General features: G+C 42.5%; 1 protein-coding gene across 4 annotated transcripts in view; it reads left to right on the top strand.

Moving 5' to 3' along the window:
• kcnc1a (potassium voltage-gated channel, Shaw-related subfamily, member 1a) overlaps nt 1-8780 on the top strand; it is a 36664-nt gene extending 27884 nt beyond the window's left edge. The window contains exons 4-5 of one of the 4 annotated variants that reach the window (XM_023793887.2): nt 758-895; nt 6354-6480. In XM_023793887.2, coding sequence (XP_023649655.1) covers nt 758-870 — 113 coding nt within the window. In that variant the 3' untranslated portion in view covers nt 871-895; nt 6354-6480. Of the gene's footprint in view, nt 1-757; nt 2900-4153 lie in introns of those variants that run through there. The other 3 variants (XM_023793888.2, XM_023793889.2, XM_023793890.2) reach the window with 3 other exon arrangements.
• Nucleotides 8781-14488: the final 5708 nt, after the last annotated feature.

Here is a 14488-nt window from a genome sequence, read left to right as displayed (position 1 = left end):
CAACCCCCACAGTGCCCAGCCACAGGGTGACCATTCTGGCCCCATCACCAGCCACCCACACTCACACAGTCAGCAATCTGGTTGGATGTGCTGTCACAGGGCACCCCAAGCTAGGCTGTCTACCCTGCACAGCTCTGCATTCTGGTTGGATGTGCTGTCACAGGGCACCCCAAGCTAGGCTGTCTACCCTGCACAGCTCTGCATTCTGGTTGGATGTGCTGTCACAGGGCACCCCAAGCTAGGCTGTCTACCCTGCACAGCTCTGCATTCTGGTTGGATGTTCAGTCTGCTATGACCCCCTCCACCGGGACCCCTCTGCATTGCCCTTCCTACCTCCTCTTCCCTGTCAGCCTCCTACTCATGCTATCCCACTCGACTTTAGGTTGAAAGACAAGCGCTCACGGAGATCTCACAGTCTGCCTCATTTAAGTCTAATTTGCTCATTTGTTTATGCATTTAAACAGCCTACAAGGAAAGCAGATCATACAGTTACATTTTTACAAGCATGATCACTTTTCCGTCTCACGTCTTCAGTCTTTTTCTAATCTTTCCTTCCATCCTATGAGAGGCAATTATCCAGGTCCCAGTAGAATCCTTCTGTTTTCCATCACGACAGATACTTATGGATTCCAGCTCTGGACTGATCGTAATCCTCGCTTTTTCTTTGTTGTTCGTTTGTTTTTCTTGTTCTCCCTTTTCTGTTTGTTTGTTTCTTTTTCCTACCATCCCCATACCCTCGCTGTGCTGTGCCTCACAGCCTGTCCCTCCTTGGGGCGGTCCCTGGGAGAGGGACCCCCCGCCCCCCCAGGTGTACCCTCTGCTGCAGCCAGGGTGGGTGCATTGCCAGGAGGACAGCTGTGCCAGGCTTAAACATTGAAGCCCCTCACACACCAGAGTAAGACTCCAGCCACCGGCACTGAAGCCCCTCCCACCACACAATGAAAATCTAACTACCAGTGCCCACTCTACTATGACGCTCTACAGTCAAGAAGCCCCACCTACAATACAGTGGCACTTTAACTACCACTGCTGAAGCCCCTCCCACAATACAGTAACACTCTGTTCACCACCACTGAAGCCCCTCCCACAATACAGTAACACTCTGGCCATAAGCACTGAAGCCCCTCCCACAATACAGTAACACTCTGGCTATAAGCACTGAAGCCCCACTAACACTAGAGTGACACTATAATGACCAGCACTGAAACGAATCTTATACTATGGTAACATTCTGTTCACCAGTGCTGAAGTCCCTCCCACATTATGGTAACACTCTGTTCACAAGCTCTGAAGCCCCTCCCACATTACAGTAACACTCTTCACCTGTGCTGAAGCCCCTCCCCCACTATAGTGACACTGTCCACCAGTGCTGTAGCCTCTCCCACACTACAGTGACACTCTATCTACCAGCATTGAAGCCCCTCCCACAATACAATGACACTTTAGCCACCAGCGCTGAAGCCCCTCCCACACTACAGTAACACTCTTCTCACTAGCGCTGGCACTCCTCCCATACTACAATGACACTCTTCCCACCAGCGCTGAAGCCCCTCCCACACTACAGTAACACTCTTCTCACTAGCGCTGGCACTCCTCCCATACTACAATGACACTCTTCCCACCAACGCTGAAGCCCCTCCCACACTACAGTGACACTCCTCCCCCCAACGCTGAAGCCCCTCCCATCTCAGACTTGAGCACAGTAGGAAGGTAGTATTAATGATTGAGGTTTGCACGCACAGCTGGAGGATTCACACTCTCACAGCCACATCACTGCCAGCAATTAATTCTATTCACTGCTCAGAAGGACCTGTATTTATTTGACTATGACCTCCTGCTCACTGTGAAGTTTTCATGAATCAGTGAGGTCCTTTCTCCAGGATGGCTCCTCTGTGACCTTTTGGAGTTTACTTAGGGTTTCAGTAAGTCCACTAATTAACAAGAAGCAGCCGCACTCACCCAGCTGTGCTGTTCTGTCCTTATTTCAGTGCAGGACTCGATCCCAGAACAGCGCGCATCAGAAAGGATCATCGGTCCTTGTACTCTAAACATTGCATTATATGCTACAGGGTTCTAGACCTTTGGAGTATGTTTTTGTTGCACATCCCACTTCAGTCTGGCTGCCCAATTGCTCTCAGGGACCTGCACACTTTTTATTTTTTTGTCACTCATGACGCATTGTCCTGATCAAACACATACTCTTGGCTGACTGAACAATCCAGTTTTTTCAAAACCAAATGCCTTAGCTATGTGTCCTGTCCATGTATCATTTAAAGTTCACAATGACAATGAATTAATTAGACTCTCACCAAACCAGAAACTGAAAAAATAACATTTACTGTCAAGAGGTCAAAGGTCTATACTTGTAACAAAACAAATATTGCTCAAATGAAATGTGACACGCTGTTTTTTTCCCCTGTATACATATATTTATGTACATATTTTATTGTGTCTATGGAAAGATGTATGTATTTTTGTGTGACAGTATTTTTTCTGTTACTGCATGCTTTTGAATTGATTATGGGCCCAACACTGCATGACAACTACTGCAGGTAGGGGGCATTGGAATCGCAGTGGGTGGGCACACACTGGCTTTGCCCTGTCAGTGCCCCTTTTGCACACCCAGGTGGTCTTTTCCATCATTATAAATTTACTATTAAAAAATGAGTAGTTGGCAGCTGGATTTGTGACGGGTGACTTTCGATACCAGTGTTGTCCCCTCTCCACCACCCCCCTGCCCCCTGCGACCCCCTTTGCATGCTGAATGGATGTCAGACTGACACCGCATGAAGGACCATGGTTTTGAATTGGCTACAATGTCTGTCAGTGCGTAATCTGTAGCGCGAAAGCGAGGCCGTGGTCTATACAATACGCCCTTTCTGCTAGCTCAGCGCTCCCCCGCCCACCCACCCACCCTCCCGTACCTCAAGGTTACCCGAAGTCTCAGGGCCGTAAGAGCATGGCAGGCATGAAGCGCAAACACACATTGTTTCCGGTGTGTCCTCAGCCCTGTCCTGCAGCGTGGTCTGTCTACTCAGCCGGTTGTGTTCCCCATTGCTCTGCCAAAATGTCGTGGATCGACGGCGCAGAAGGGCCACTCTGGCCCAGGACCACCCTCATCCGCCTTCCCCGCACGGCGTCTAGTCCAGCTGTCTGTTTTCATCTCTGTGGAGTCTTGGTTTCCTCCCTTGCCCCCTTATCTATGGATATATATGTTTGTTTATGGTCATCCCGAAATCCCCATTTAAGAACAACAAACACAGAGCGTCTACAGTAGATGGAAGAGGGACAGAGTGGAAGAAACGCTTCCCTTTGCTCTGGATCATGGAGGTCTCACACACTGTCACAGGCTTTACACAGTTACCTAAATCGAGCTATTAACATATTGTGTATATTAGGTGCTGTCTGAACAAACCAGATAATTCAGACAAAACCAAGCCACAAGCTTGACTTTTCAGATGAAAGAGTGGACTGTCATCTTATTTATATCTTCATTTTGGATGTAAACTTTCAGTCTTCCTTTGTGAAAGTTCTCCTTTGGTTTACTTTCTTTATTAGTTCCTTCTGTTTCTTATACACCTTATTCTTATATACATCTGTACTTCAGAATCTTGTGCTTTTCCTTTCCAATCTGCGAAACCTCAGACATACACTCAGGCACTCAAACGGACCACCAAAAGCAGAAACTGCAGTCTCTTAACGCTATTAATTTTTCCACTGCTTCCTCTATCTAGTTCTGCTCTTACTGGTTCCCAGTTTTACCTCATATATTTCTGGAGCTGAGTCTCTTGCTGTACCTGTCCTTTCTGTGACTTCCCTACCTGTGCGTGGTGTGCCCGTCTGTGTGGCACTGGGCTTGGGCTTGCAGGTGATCGGGTGAGTGGCTCCCAGAATGCACTGCAACCTCTCATTCTTTACACCAGTGCCCTGCCCTCTATGTCTCATTCTCTCGGAATCTCTCTCTTTATGTCACCTGTCCTCTCTTTCTGCTCTATTTTTTTGGATTTTTTTATCGTTCCTTATATTTTTTTTTTTAAAGAAGTGTTTGCTACTCTGTTTTTTAACCCCTTCCACTTGTCTTGCTGTCTTGAACAAAACGACCCCTTTCGATGGCTGGCTGAAGCTGAGCATCACCCTGTATTTTTTACCACAGATCCCTGTAAGGAGGAGACCCTCCTCATTACATACAGGCAAGCTGAGGCTCTCACAGTAACCTGACCGGGGCCCCCTGTTGTCTAGAATCCGCTGCGCGGGTCTCATGATTCCACTATGACGTGGGGACACTAGCGGACTCTGAGCGGGCAGAGGGACCGAGGAGCATGGGAGCGAATCACGTGACGCACCACGCACCTCTCACTGAAAGACACGCCATCGATACGTTTCTTTTTTTCTCCAACGAGGGAAGATGAAGAACTGAGGAGCACAGTGATTTTCAGATGCGGACTAATACAGAAAGAGGATGGTAACATACTTTTCCTGAAGAGGATGGCAGAGAAAAAAATGGCGAAAAAAATTCATACAAGTAAAATAAGCAAAAGGTCAATAGCAACTGCTAACAAAATCAACAATAATACCTATATTATAATAGGATAAATAAGACTACAGAACTCTTGATTGTTTAGCATGAGCTGCATGGTAAATAATATAAAAGACAAGAACTGTAATTGTAATGTATATGTAAGAAAATATATTTTCCTTTCGAATTCCTTATCCTTTAAGATCTTACTTTTACAGACATTTAATGTAGCCAGAACACATGAAGGTACAGTGTACAGCTTTACTTTGACAGCCAACTTTTCAGGCGAATCGTCTTTTCATTAGGCGAAGTTATTTCGACGAGGCAGCTCTGATCACGCTGACACGACCTTTCGCTCCTTCTCCACGGAATGCGCGGATGACAAAAAAAAGAGGGAAGACCGTTTGTCGCGTGGTGTTCGAAACACAGGTCGACTTACACTACAGTGCATGCGTGTTACCCAAAAGGCAGCATGACACACCAGCTGGGCAACACGGCGAATCCCGTTTGCGTTCTTTCCTTGTCAGTGTTTGTAATTATTTATGTGTAGATCCCAGAGGAACTCTTCACTTTAATGAGACCCTGTTCATATCACACGTCCAATATGTACTTTTAACAGTATTATTTTTAGAAGAAGACAGGAAACAATACATATATATATATATATATATATATATATATTTTAAAAAAATGTCAGGGGGAGAACGAAAGCGTTTTTACCGTTCTTTCTGGCTTCAGACAAGTGAAAAATATATAAAAGCCGAAAAAAAACGCAAGAGCATTGTATGCAATTTAATACTATGAGCAAAGCGAATGCATGCACTGTTATGCAAAATTAGTAAATAAATAACAGAAGTTCTATAAAAAAAAGTTACGCATGAAATAAATTTTGTATCAAACCTGCATTGTGTCTTTTTTCATGGGATGTGCAAAGACATTTTTCCCTTTCTTCCCTTTGGTGGAAATGGCTCCTCTTTGACTGCGTGGCCGTGCGCTAACTGGGGTCAAAGAGCAGCTGATTGAAAGGAATGAAAAAGAGAAAAGGCACTGGAGGCCCAGGGGGCTGTGACTGGCAGAGCGACAGCATGGTGATGATGCAGCATGGCGATGACCTCACCCCATCTGCCTCTTACAGAGCATGGTCGCCCATCAGGCTAACCCAACCACATGCGTAGGTAGAGAATGCGGACTCACACATGCATGGGAGCAGACGGCGCTAACCAGGCCACATGTGTACGTAGAGAGTGCGATCTCACGCATGCATGGGAGCGGACGACGCTGACCTGACAACATGCATCAGGTAGAGAACGCAACCTCACACATGGAAGATTCCCTCCACATCGGGTACACATGCACGGGCAGGGAATTGCCACCTCACACGAGCATGGGAGAGGCTACTAAAACGTCAGGTGTAGGAATTACAGCCTCATGTGCAGACGACTGCCACCTGACACCATGCGCAGGCAGCGAATGTGATTCCGCACATGCATCGCAGCAGATGATGATGCAAGCCTGACCCCATGCATAGGCAGAAAATGCGATGTCGCACATGCATGGGGGCTGATGAGCCTTACTAACCTGAGCCCATGCGTAGGTAGAAAAATGCAGCATGCATGGGAGTACATGGTAAACCACATACTTACCATGGGAGAGCAGAGCACTTTTTTGTATTCTAGAGATTTGTGTCACTTTGCGTAACCCCCCCCCCCCCCCCCCCGCCCGCCCCCTGCCTTGCAGTTCCGAACGGCATCCATCATTCTCATCACTCCTCTTCCCTCCTGGTTGGATTATAACACTGTTGTTTGTTGTTGTTGTTTTCTTCTTCGTGTGTCTTTAGAGAAACAACGACTGGGCCGCCGCAGACCTCCCTCAGAGTCAGTGTGTGTAATGAACCATGGTGTCCCAACCACTATATGTATGACCAATGCCAACCCACCCCCCACCTGATTACGGTGTAGTGTGTTTGTGTGTGTAGATGAGCGTTGCCATGACGACGTGGACTGGCGAGCAGCGAGCTCGGTGTAGATGTTCCATCGATAAATTTTTGTTTTTTCCCGCCTCATTTTGCTTTATGCTCTGTACTTGTGCCTTGTTATAGTGGTAGTAATGTGCCTGTTTGTGCATATATGTGTGTGTCACTGCTATACATATGCTTCCTTTCTGCCTCCGCTGGCTGAAGCCCCGTGAGAGGAGTAGACGCGGATTTTACGCTGATGTTGCCGCATTCCCCGACGATAACAATCACTTTCACCATGAGTAACTGTGGAAACCGAACATGACATAGTGCTGTGCGTTCTCTTGTACTGTGATTGACACATCATAGTTGCCTTTTGCTATGTTTGCACCAGTGAACCCTGAAATACAGTAAAATGAAGGGCATGAGGTTTTTAGGGTGTGAGGCTATTTTGACGTACCAGGAGCTACCCACGGCATTTACAAACAAACGTGTCTTATTTTTAGAGATTGTAGCGATAATCTAAACAGATAGGGACCAAGAATATTGCCTGTAGCTAAATGAAAATAGGTGGAAAATATATTAGGAAGCTGTTACAGAACCCTTAAGGAAGATATCCAGACCTATATATAACTGACAAACCTTTAACTGCATTGAGAAATGACCAAATTAAAAGTAGGGCTAATTTACTCATTTTAGCAACATCGCCTCATAATGATGTTACTGCAGCCTGCGTAACATGAGTCAATCTAAGGTCTGCATTTCATGATGTAGCTATCTTTTTAAGACACAGGGGTAAAATTGCATAGAAAATATAATTAACTTGTTTACAGTATTAATGTGTAACCACATATGTTCGCACAAATTCGAGTAGGACATAAGCAGCGAAGGACACTCCTTACACTGTTTGCTGGAGATTTTGCAGAATGGCTAATGCAATGTATAGTTTGTCTTTTAGACTTCATTATTTCTTCCTTTCATATGTAGTTTTAAGATGTATTAGATTTAAATGCTGTTCTTTATTTTTCTAGAAAAATAATTTCACAGTGCCACATTCCACAATAGTCTCTAAGAGGGTGTAGCCTTCCTCAATTAAAAGGGGTGGTGTCTCAGTCTTGGGATGGTACGGCTTGCCTCTCTTAGTGATTGCAGCCTCCTGCTATTGGAAGGTGTGGCCTTCCCCTTTAAATGGGTGTGGCCTGGTTATCTGCAGAAGCAAGATCACTGCCTATCTGTCTTTGTGCTCCTCAACATCCTCTGTTCAGTTGATGTTTTTATCTTGCCTGAATCTAGCTTGGTTGAATTAGGTACTATATTGAGTAGTGATGTACTGTTGTTCGGTAAATTTTGTCTCACATGTTTGAGTTCAGCATTTTAAATGCTGCGTAACTGTATTCAGTGAAGTAGAGTAAGACATGCTTGGGATAAAAGCATGAGTGAATAAAACAAGTGGTGCAATATATTTAGGTTAATAGCAGTTAAAAGTTTTCTTGCCGCGCACATAAATTTACACTCGACACCAACAGCCTGTCACTGCCATGATACAGCAATGGACATCTAAGCAAATGCGTGTGGTTACTTACTTTTGACTTTGTATAGGGGTACTTAATAGAAGTCTGCAGTGTCTGATAATACACTGCAATCTTCCCAGGGAGAAATGAGATCAACATGATGCACTGGGGTCTAATTCAAAGCATAGCTCCCATTGGTAGGGGATTTGATTTCATCACAGGTTACTCTCACTGTTCTTGGATAGTTTGCCTGACACAGCAGAGATATTGGGTGATTGGAGCTCAGGACTGGTACCTAACAGTGAAAAAATGCCAAGTTTATGAAAGGTCATTTGACAGAATGCTGGACTGTTCTTGTAAATTTTAAAAAAGCCAATTCAGTAACCAATACTTTCCTCATTGATCCTGGACCATGATCTAAACAAAGCTACTGTAGAAACACTGCCACTCTGACGACAGTCAGATGTCTCCACTTCCCCAGCTAATCCCAACACACACGTGACCAAAGGCAGGGAACGTGGATCAGAGCACAAACACATCGCGGAATCCACCCGGGTTTTAATTGCCGGTCGAGTAGGGTGCCATCCACGAAGCCATGGATCATCTGCTAGCTAATAAAACTATGGCAAGAGGAGGAGCATGATTATGTTTGTTCAGTGGAGTGTGCACAAATCCAGGTGCTTCTATATCCGTGGTTTGTATTGATTTCCTTGGCCCACGATGCATTTTTCTGTCATTTCCTCTATGATTCCAATAATGGCTTAAATATGAATAAATGCAAAAATGTATAAAATCCAAATGCTTTGCACTGTGCTTGATTTAGAAATGAAACAGTCATTTACATTTTATTTGATTTTGTTTAAATTTGCAGGTCTCTTTCAGCTTTTTAATAACATACATAAACATGCATTTTGATAATTCAGTATGATTCTGAAGATTTACTTATGAAATGTTTATTTCTGTTAAGTTATTTCTAACTTTGTAAATTTGTGTCCAGCTGTGTTTTACCTGTCCTGACCTACATCACGGATCCACACAAGTTGACAAATATGCCCCAACAAGGCAGCATTCATTTATTTTAGTTCTTCTTTGATTATGAAAATCTGGGAGGCCAAAAGCTGCTACGAAACTCACAAAATTTTGCCTTTGAAAGTAAAACAACAAAAAAATAGAATTTTTGTGGAATTCCTAGAACGCGTATCATCACTTGGGTGACTTTTCAAATGTTTTAATAGTCTGTCAGTGTTCTTTGTTTTAAAGAAAACGTCAATTACCTGTAGATGAAATATAATTTCCTTTGGATATGTAGGAAAGTTGTGATAAATTGAGACTATGACGATATTTTGTTCCTAATTCAACTCTTGGATGAGACTGCCATAGCGTCTCATGATGGGCAATTGAGTTAAGTGCTCACTAATAATTGCATTTAGTTCTGAATGCTATAGATAATGGGGGTGGCACAGTGGTTAGCACTGTTGCCCCACACCTCTGGGAGCAGGGTTTATGGCTCCGTGTGTGGGGTTTGCATATTCTCCTTGTGTCATTGTGAGGTTTTCCCCACAGTCCAACAACATGCTGAGGTTGAGTGGAGTTAGCAAACTGTGATTGTGAGTGTGCCCTCCTGTGATTGGTTGGTGCCTGGGTTATTGTGAGTGTGCCCTCCTGTGATTGGTTGGTGCCTGGGTTATTGTGAATGTGCCCTCCTGTGATTGGTTGGGTTATTCCCTGTCTTGTGCCCATAGGCTCTGGGCCTTGACTCTGAACAGATGATGGATGGATGGAAGCCAAGCAATGTTAACAACCGCAATAATACAGTGTTTAGCAAAATCATAGGTGATCCCTTATCTTAGTTGCATTTATTCTTACTGTGATCGTCCCAAGTATATCTCTGTTGTTTAACTCAATCGAACATTTATTTTTCAGTCTCTTATTTCATTTTCTATTGTCTTCCTGAAGGAGGCAATAGCTGTATTGCGAGTTATACGTAATTTATGCTTGCATCTAGTATCATAACTCCACACACTATGATGAGATATAGAGACAGACTGAAACAAAATTTTATATTCCTCAGGCACTGGAATTCTTCCTCATAATAGATTTCATTTCAGATTTCTTCAACCACACATTTGCTCCTTGTATGTGAAGCATCAGACTATTAGTAAGACATCCTGTATTGTGACGCATGCAAAAATTATGATGCTTAAAGTTTTCTTAGGGTGTTGATTTTTGGTACTATTTAGCATCAAATATAAAAATAAAGAAACTTACAAATTGTGTAGTATTTATGTCCTGTTGTCATATCCCTGATTTTGTGGAAGCGTCATTAGCAGTGTTATTTTGGGATATGTTCTGATGTCATAAAACACTGCCCACTGGTCACACACACACACACATACACACATGTAGGGTAAACATATCCTTATGGGGACCGCTCATTCATTTCAATGGGAAAAATGCTAACGCTAACTATGACAACCTTAACCCCCACCCAGCCCTTACCATAACCATAAGTAACCTTATGGTTACCTATAACCGGTCCCCATAAGGGAAAAAAACCGGATATTTATCACGTTATGGGGACATTGTGTCCCCATAAGGATTGGTAAACCCGCTCACACACACACACACACACACACACACACACAAGGTGTCTCCCAGTTCCCAAAAACTGCGGAACAGCAAGTCTTTCTGAAGTTTCTTGAAAAGATTAAAATTAACTTTCTGACTGTTGACTTTGGGACATTCGCTTGTTTTTCACAAACCATTTTATGTCTCAGGATCACTGTCAAAAGAGCACTGAACAGTGCTCTGTACAGTGTACAGTGTAGGTCTACTGCTCAGCTCGCCCCTTGGCATTTATACTAGGAAGTCCCACTTTGATCTCACTATACCACTTTTTTCCAGAAACTGGCAATTTGTTTCAGACCTAATGCCCATTCGGAGACCATATTTTTAGTAATGGCTCATAATGCAGACTACAGTGAATCTTTGTCTGACATACAATCACTGGATTGTGTGAGTGTTCCCCAAAAGCTCCAGTGGTTTGACCAAACAAGAAGCCTAATTTATCAACTGAGTAAAAGCAAAATATAAAATGCCAAACTTTTAAATTACTATGAAACGATGAAAACAACAATGAAAAGGTGCAGTTTTACACTGGTGCAAACTCTTGCTAAACAAGGCCCTTCAGAATATATTTTGTTCCATTTCATTTTGTTCATGTTCAAAAAATGTTATTGTAATGCATTCAGCAACAGGAGAGTGGATTAATGGTGTTCACACATAGCCATTCCACATCACAAGTAAAATACAGTCAAACAATAATATAAAACTAGTCAAGCTAATTAGCCGTAGGTCAGGTGATTTATATTCTGAATAAGAAAAGGGCACGATGATCATGCTCCTGTCCTTAAAACCATCTTAAATATAGCAAGGAAAATAATAATACACATTTGTTATTTTTAATATGCAGGGATAGTACAGTAGTTGCAGCCCACTGTTTATAAAACCACTTTAGTTTTCTGATTTTTTGCAACTCGGTATGAATTTTTTCATTCTTACCTGGTTTGCTACAATTTTAGTTGACTGGAACAGAGGCTATTACTGAATAACATATAAAAACATGTCATATATCACAAAAAACAGATGACAGTGATTTAAAAGATCACAATAATAAAGCCAATCGCCATTTAGAAGTCACATATTTATTTATTTTTATGTTTGTCCTTTGTGAAGAATTTTATTTTTTTTTTGCTGCGAAAGTGCTAATAAAACATAGAAAATGCACAAATGCTTTGTCGCCATGAGGAAATACATATTGTACTGCACATCATTTCCAGCCTCATCCACTAAACCCTCATAAATCTTTTACATGGTTGTATTTGGCCTTACAGTTGCATCCTCACCATTGTACTCCTTGATGACCTTAGCCAATATATATATTGATTTATCAATTTCTCTACATACTTGGAAATGGATACTATGGTAAGATGAGGTAATAATATATGTAGCAATAACAAATGAAGTGGATAAGCTGAAGCTACATTGTAATTGCAGAAAAATATGAAAGTGAATTTCCTTATTTGAATCCTATAAAGGGACTGAACCCTAAAGATTTTGAAAGATCCAGGGGCAATATACAAGTCAGAATGTGGTTCTGTCAAGTAAACAATCTGAGAAAATGGATTTTAAAATGAATTTAAACCTCTGGTTTGAATATTGTAAATACAATGTGGGACCAAAAAATGAATATATTTTAATTACATTGTATTTTACTGCTATCTGGTCAAATGGAGTCTAGTTACGTCACCAGGACATGTGATGTCCTTTTCTGTTTTTTTTTTTATACTGGAATTAGGAATATTGATGTATATATGGATATCTAAAATTATCACAATCCATTCAGCTAAACATACTTTTGTACATCTCACAGCTGGCCAGCAGGGTTGCCATGGAAACCAGCTGCACGTCAGGCAACATGCAGCTATGAAAAGCTGAAATATATGCCGATGTTGACACGCTATAATTCCGAAATTTCAGAAGCAGCAGCACTGTGCATGTGAGCTGCTCAACATTTCTCAAGAACCACAAAGAATAATTGCAGCAGGGATGTAAACATGGTGATAGCTTTCAGAGAAGCACAGATGCCTAAAGAAGACTGGTGCCTCACTCCCAGCAGCACACATGCAGAGCTACACTGCACGCCTTAGCACTGCAGCATTTAACCACTGCATATGGGTAGTCTTTTAACCACAACAAACGGGCATGATGAAATCTCAGACTCCTCTAGGTCAATGTTTCCTAACCCAGTCCTTGGGGACCCCAGCCTGTCCACATTTTTGCTCCCTCTCAGCTCCCGGTAGGGGAGGGAGCAAAAACATGAACTGGCTGGGGGTCCCCAAGGACCAGTCACCCCCCCAATAAACAGACCTTTCTATTTAAATGATGAAGTGACATGGCCCCCAATCTCAAACTCTCTTCTACGCCATTGGTTAGGATTGTTTGTGAAATCATAATTCACAGTAATTGATATGTTTGAATGTTTCCTTTATACAAAGTCACATTATTTAGCAAAGTGCAAAATGCAGTTGCAACTGGTGAAATTTCAGGAAAGCATTTTTGTCAATTTGTAGAATGACAGGAATGTAGTCATTTTAGTAAACAAGTGTTTCAGTTCAGGTCAGTTTGTGTCTCTGAATTGCCCTTTGTATGATGCTGAGCGATGTAAATGTATGTAATTGTCCTGATATGTACAGGCTTGGCAGCTGATGTGGTCTAATGCCATAAACTCAAAACCAATATTAACCTATTAGAATAAATAACTATAGAAAATGTATGGAGAATAACCAGGAATAACCTCACATTATGGTAAAGTCCACATTAATATCCATCTGATTATATGCATTAGTGGGTATATGTATATAAAGCGTGTGTTTGATTGTGTCTCTGTGGAAGTCTGAGTGTGCTGTGTTTGTTATTGGTGTATAGATGCAATACATGAGGTTACAAAAAGACGATAATGGGGTTTGGTGAGCAGTCCCCTCCCCCGCCTCTTGTTTCCTACTGTATGTACATTTGTACAGTTGTGCAGTTGGTGGATCAAAGTTGCCACAACATCCTGAGACCCAACCATACGCATAAATTTTCACGTCCCATTTTATTTTCTCGCTGAAGCAGCAGTTGTCTTCATTGCAGTTGGATGCCTTTAGCTCAGTCTCTGCATCTGTACATGATCCCCGTTTAACCCCGAAAAGACCCTTCGGGCTCAACTCCAGGACAGAACCACATGACATGGAGAATTTTGGAAGGAGGATGTTGGCATTTGTCTCTGTCAGGGAGAAGGGTGACAAGGGGTGGACTGGCTAACAAAAAAAGAAAAATTAAATGGAAAAGCAAAACGGTTCTCAGCTCGGTGAGGTGGACTGCTAGACCTCTACTGGGGGGGGGGGGGGAGCATTTGTAACTAAATGACTTATATGGGAAACACTATAAAGGGAAAGCAGTGAGTGAGTGGGAGAAAGTTGACATGTACCTGCACAGTCATCTGAGTCACCCTCATGGGACAGATGCAAATAATATAATAAAAGAAATGTAATAGATGTGCAGGAAATATAATAGATGTGCAGGAAATATCCAATTCCCTGCACAGCTCTGTGTCTCAATACTCTGTTCACCATCCAATGCACAGACCTATCGTTATATATACATGTACTGTTATATACTGCCATATAATTTAGAGGGGTTGTTCAGAGAGGTCTGGACGTTAGATACATAAATAGTTGTCAGATTGTATTGCTTCTCCGAAACAGACTGCATTTATAATCAGTAAAAAAAAAGCCATAAAATTACAAACATGTACCATTTACCAATTCTAATCCCATATTTGGTATATGCGCTTTTTAAGCCACTCAACTGTATGCGTCAAATTGCATATTCCGGGGCCTTTTCACAAACAAGGTACTGCTTTATGCAGAGGCAGCACCTGACAACTGTACTCAAAACAGGGAT

This window comes from Paramormyrops kingsleyae, chromosome 11 (assembly GCF_048594095.1).
Source record: "Paramormyrops kingsleyae isolate MSU_618 chromosome 11, PKINGS_0.4, whole genome shotgun sequence".
Classification (NCBI taxonomy): domain Eukaryota; kingdom Metazoa; phylum Chordata; class Actinopteri; order Osteoglossiformes; family Mormyridae; genus Paramormyrops; species Paramormyrops kingsleyae.
The sequence above is the reverse complement of the archived record's forward strand: the minus strand, read 5'-3'. Positions and strand labels throughout refer to the sequence as shown.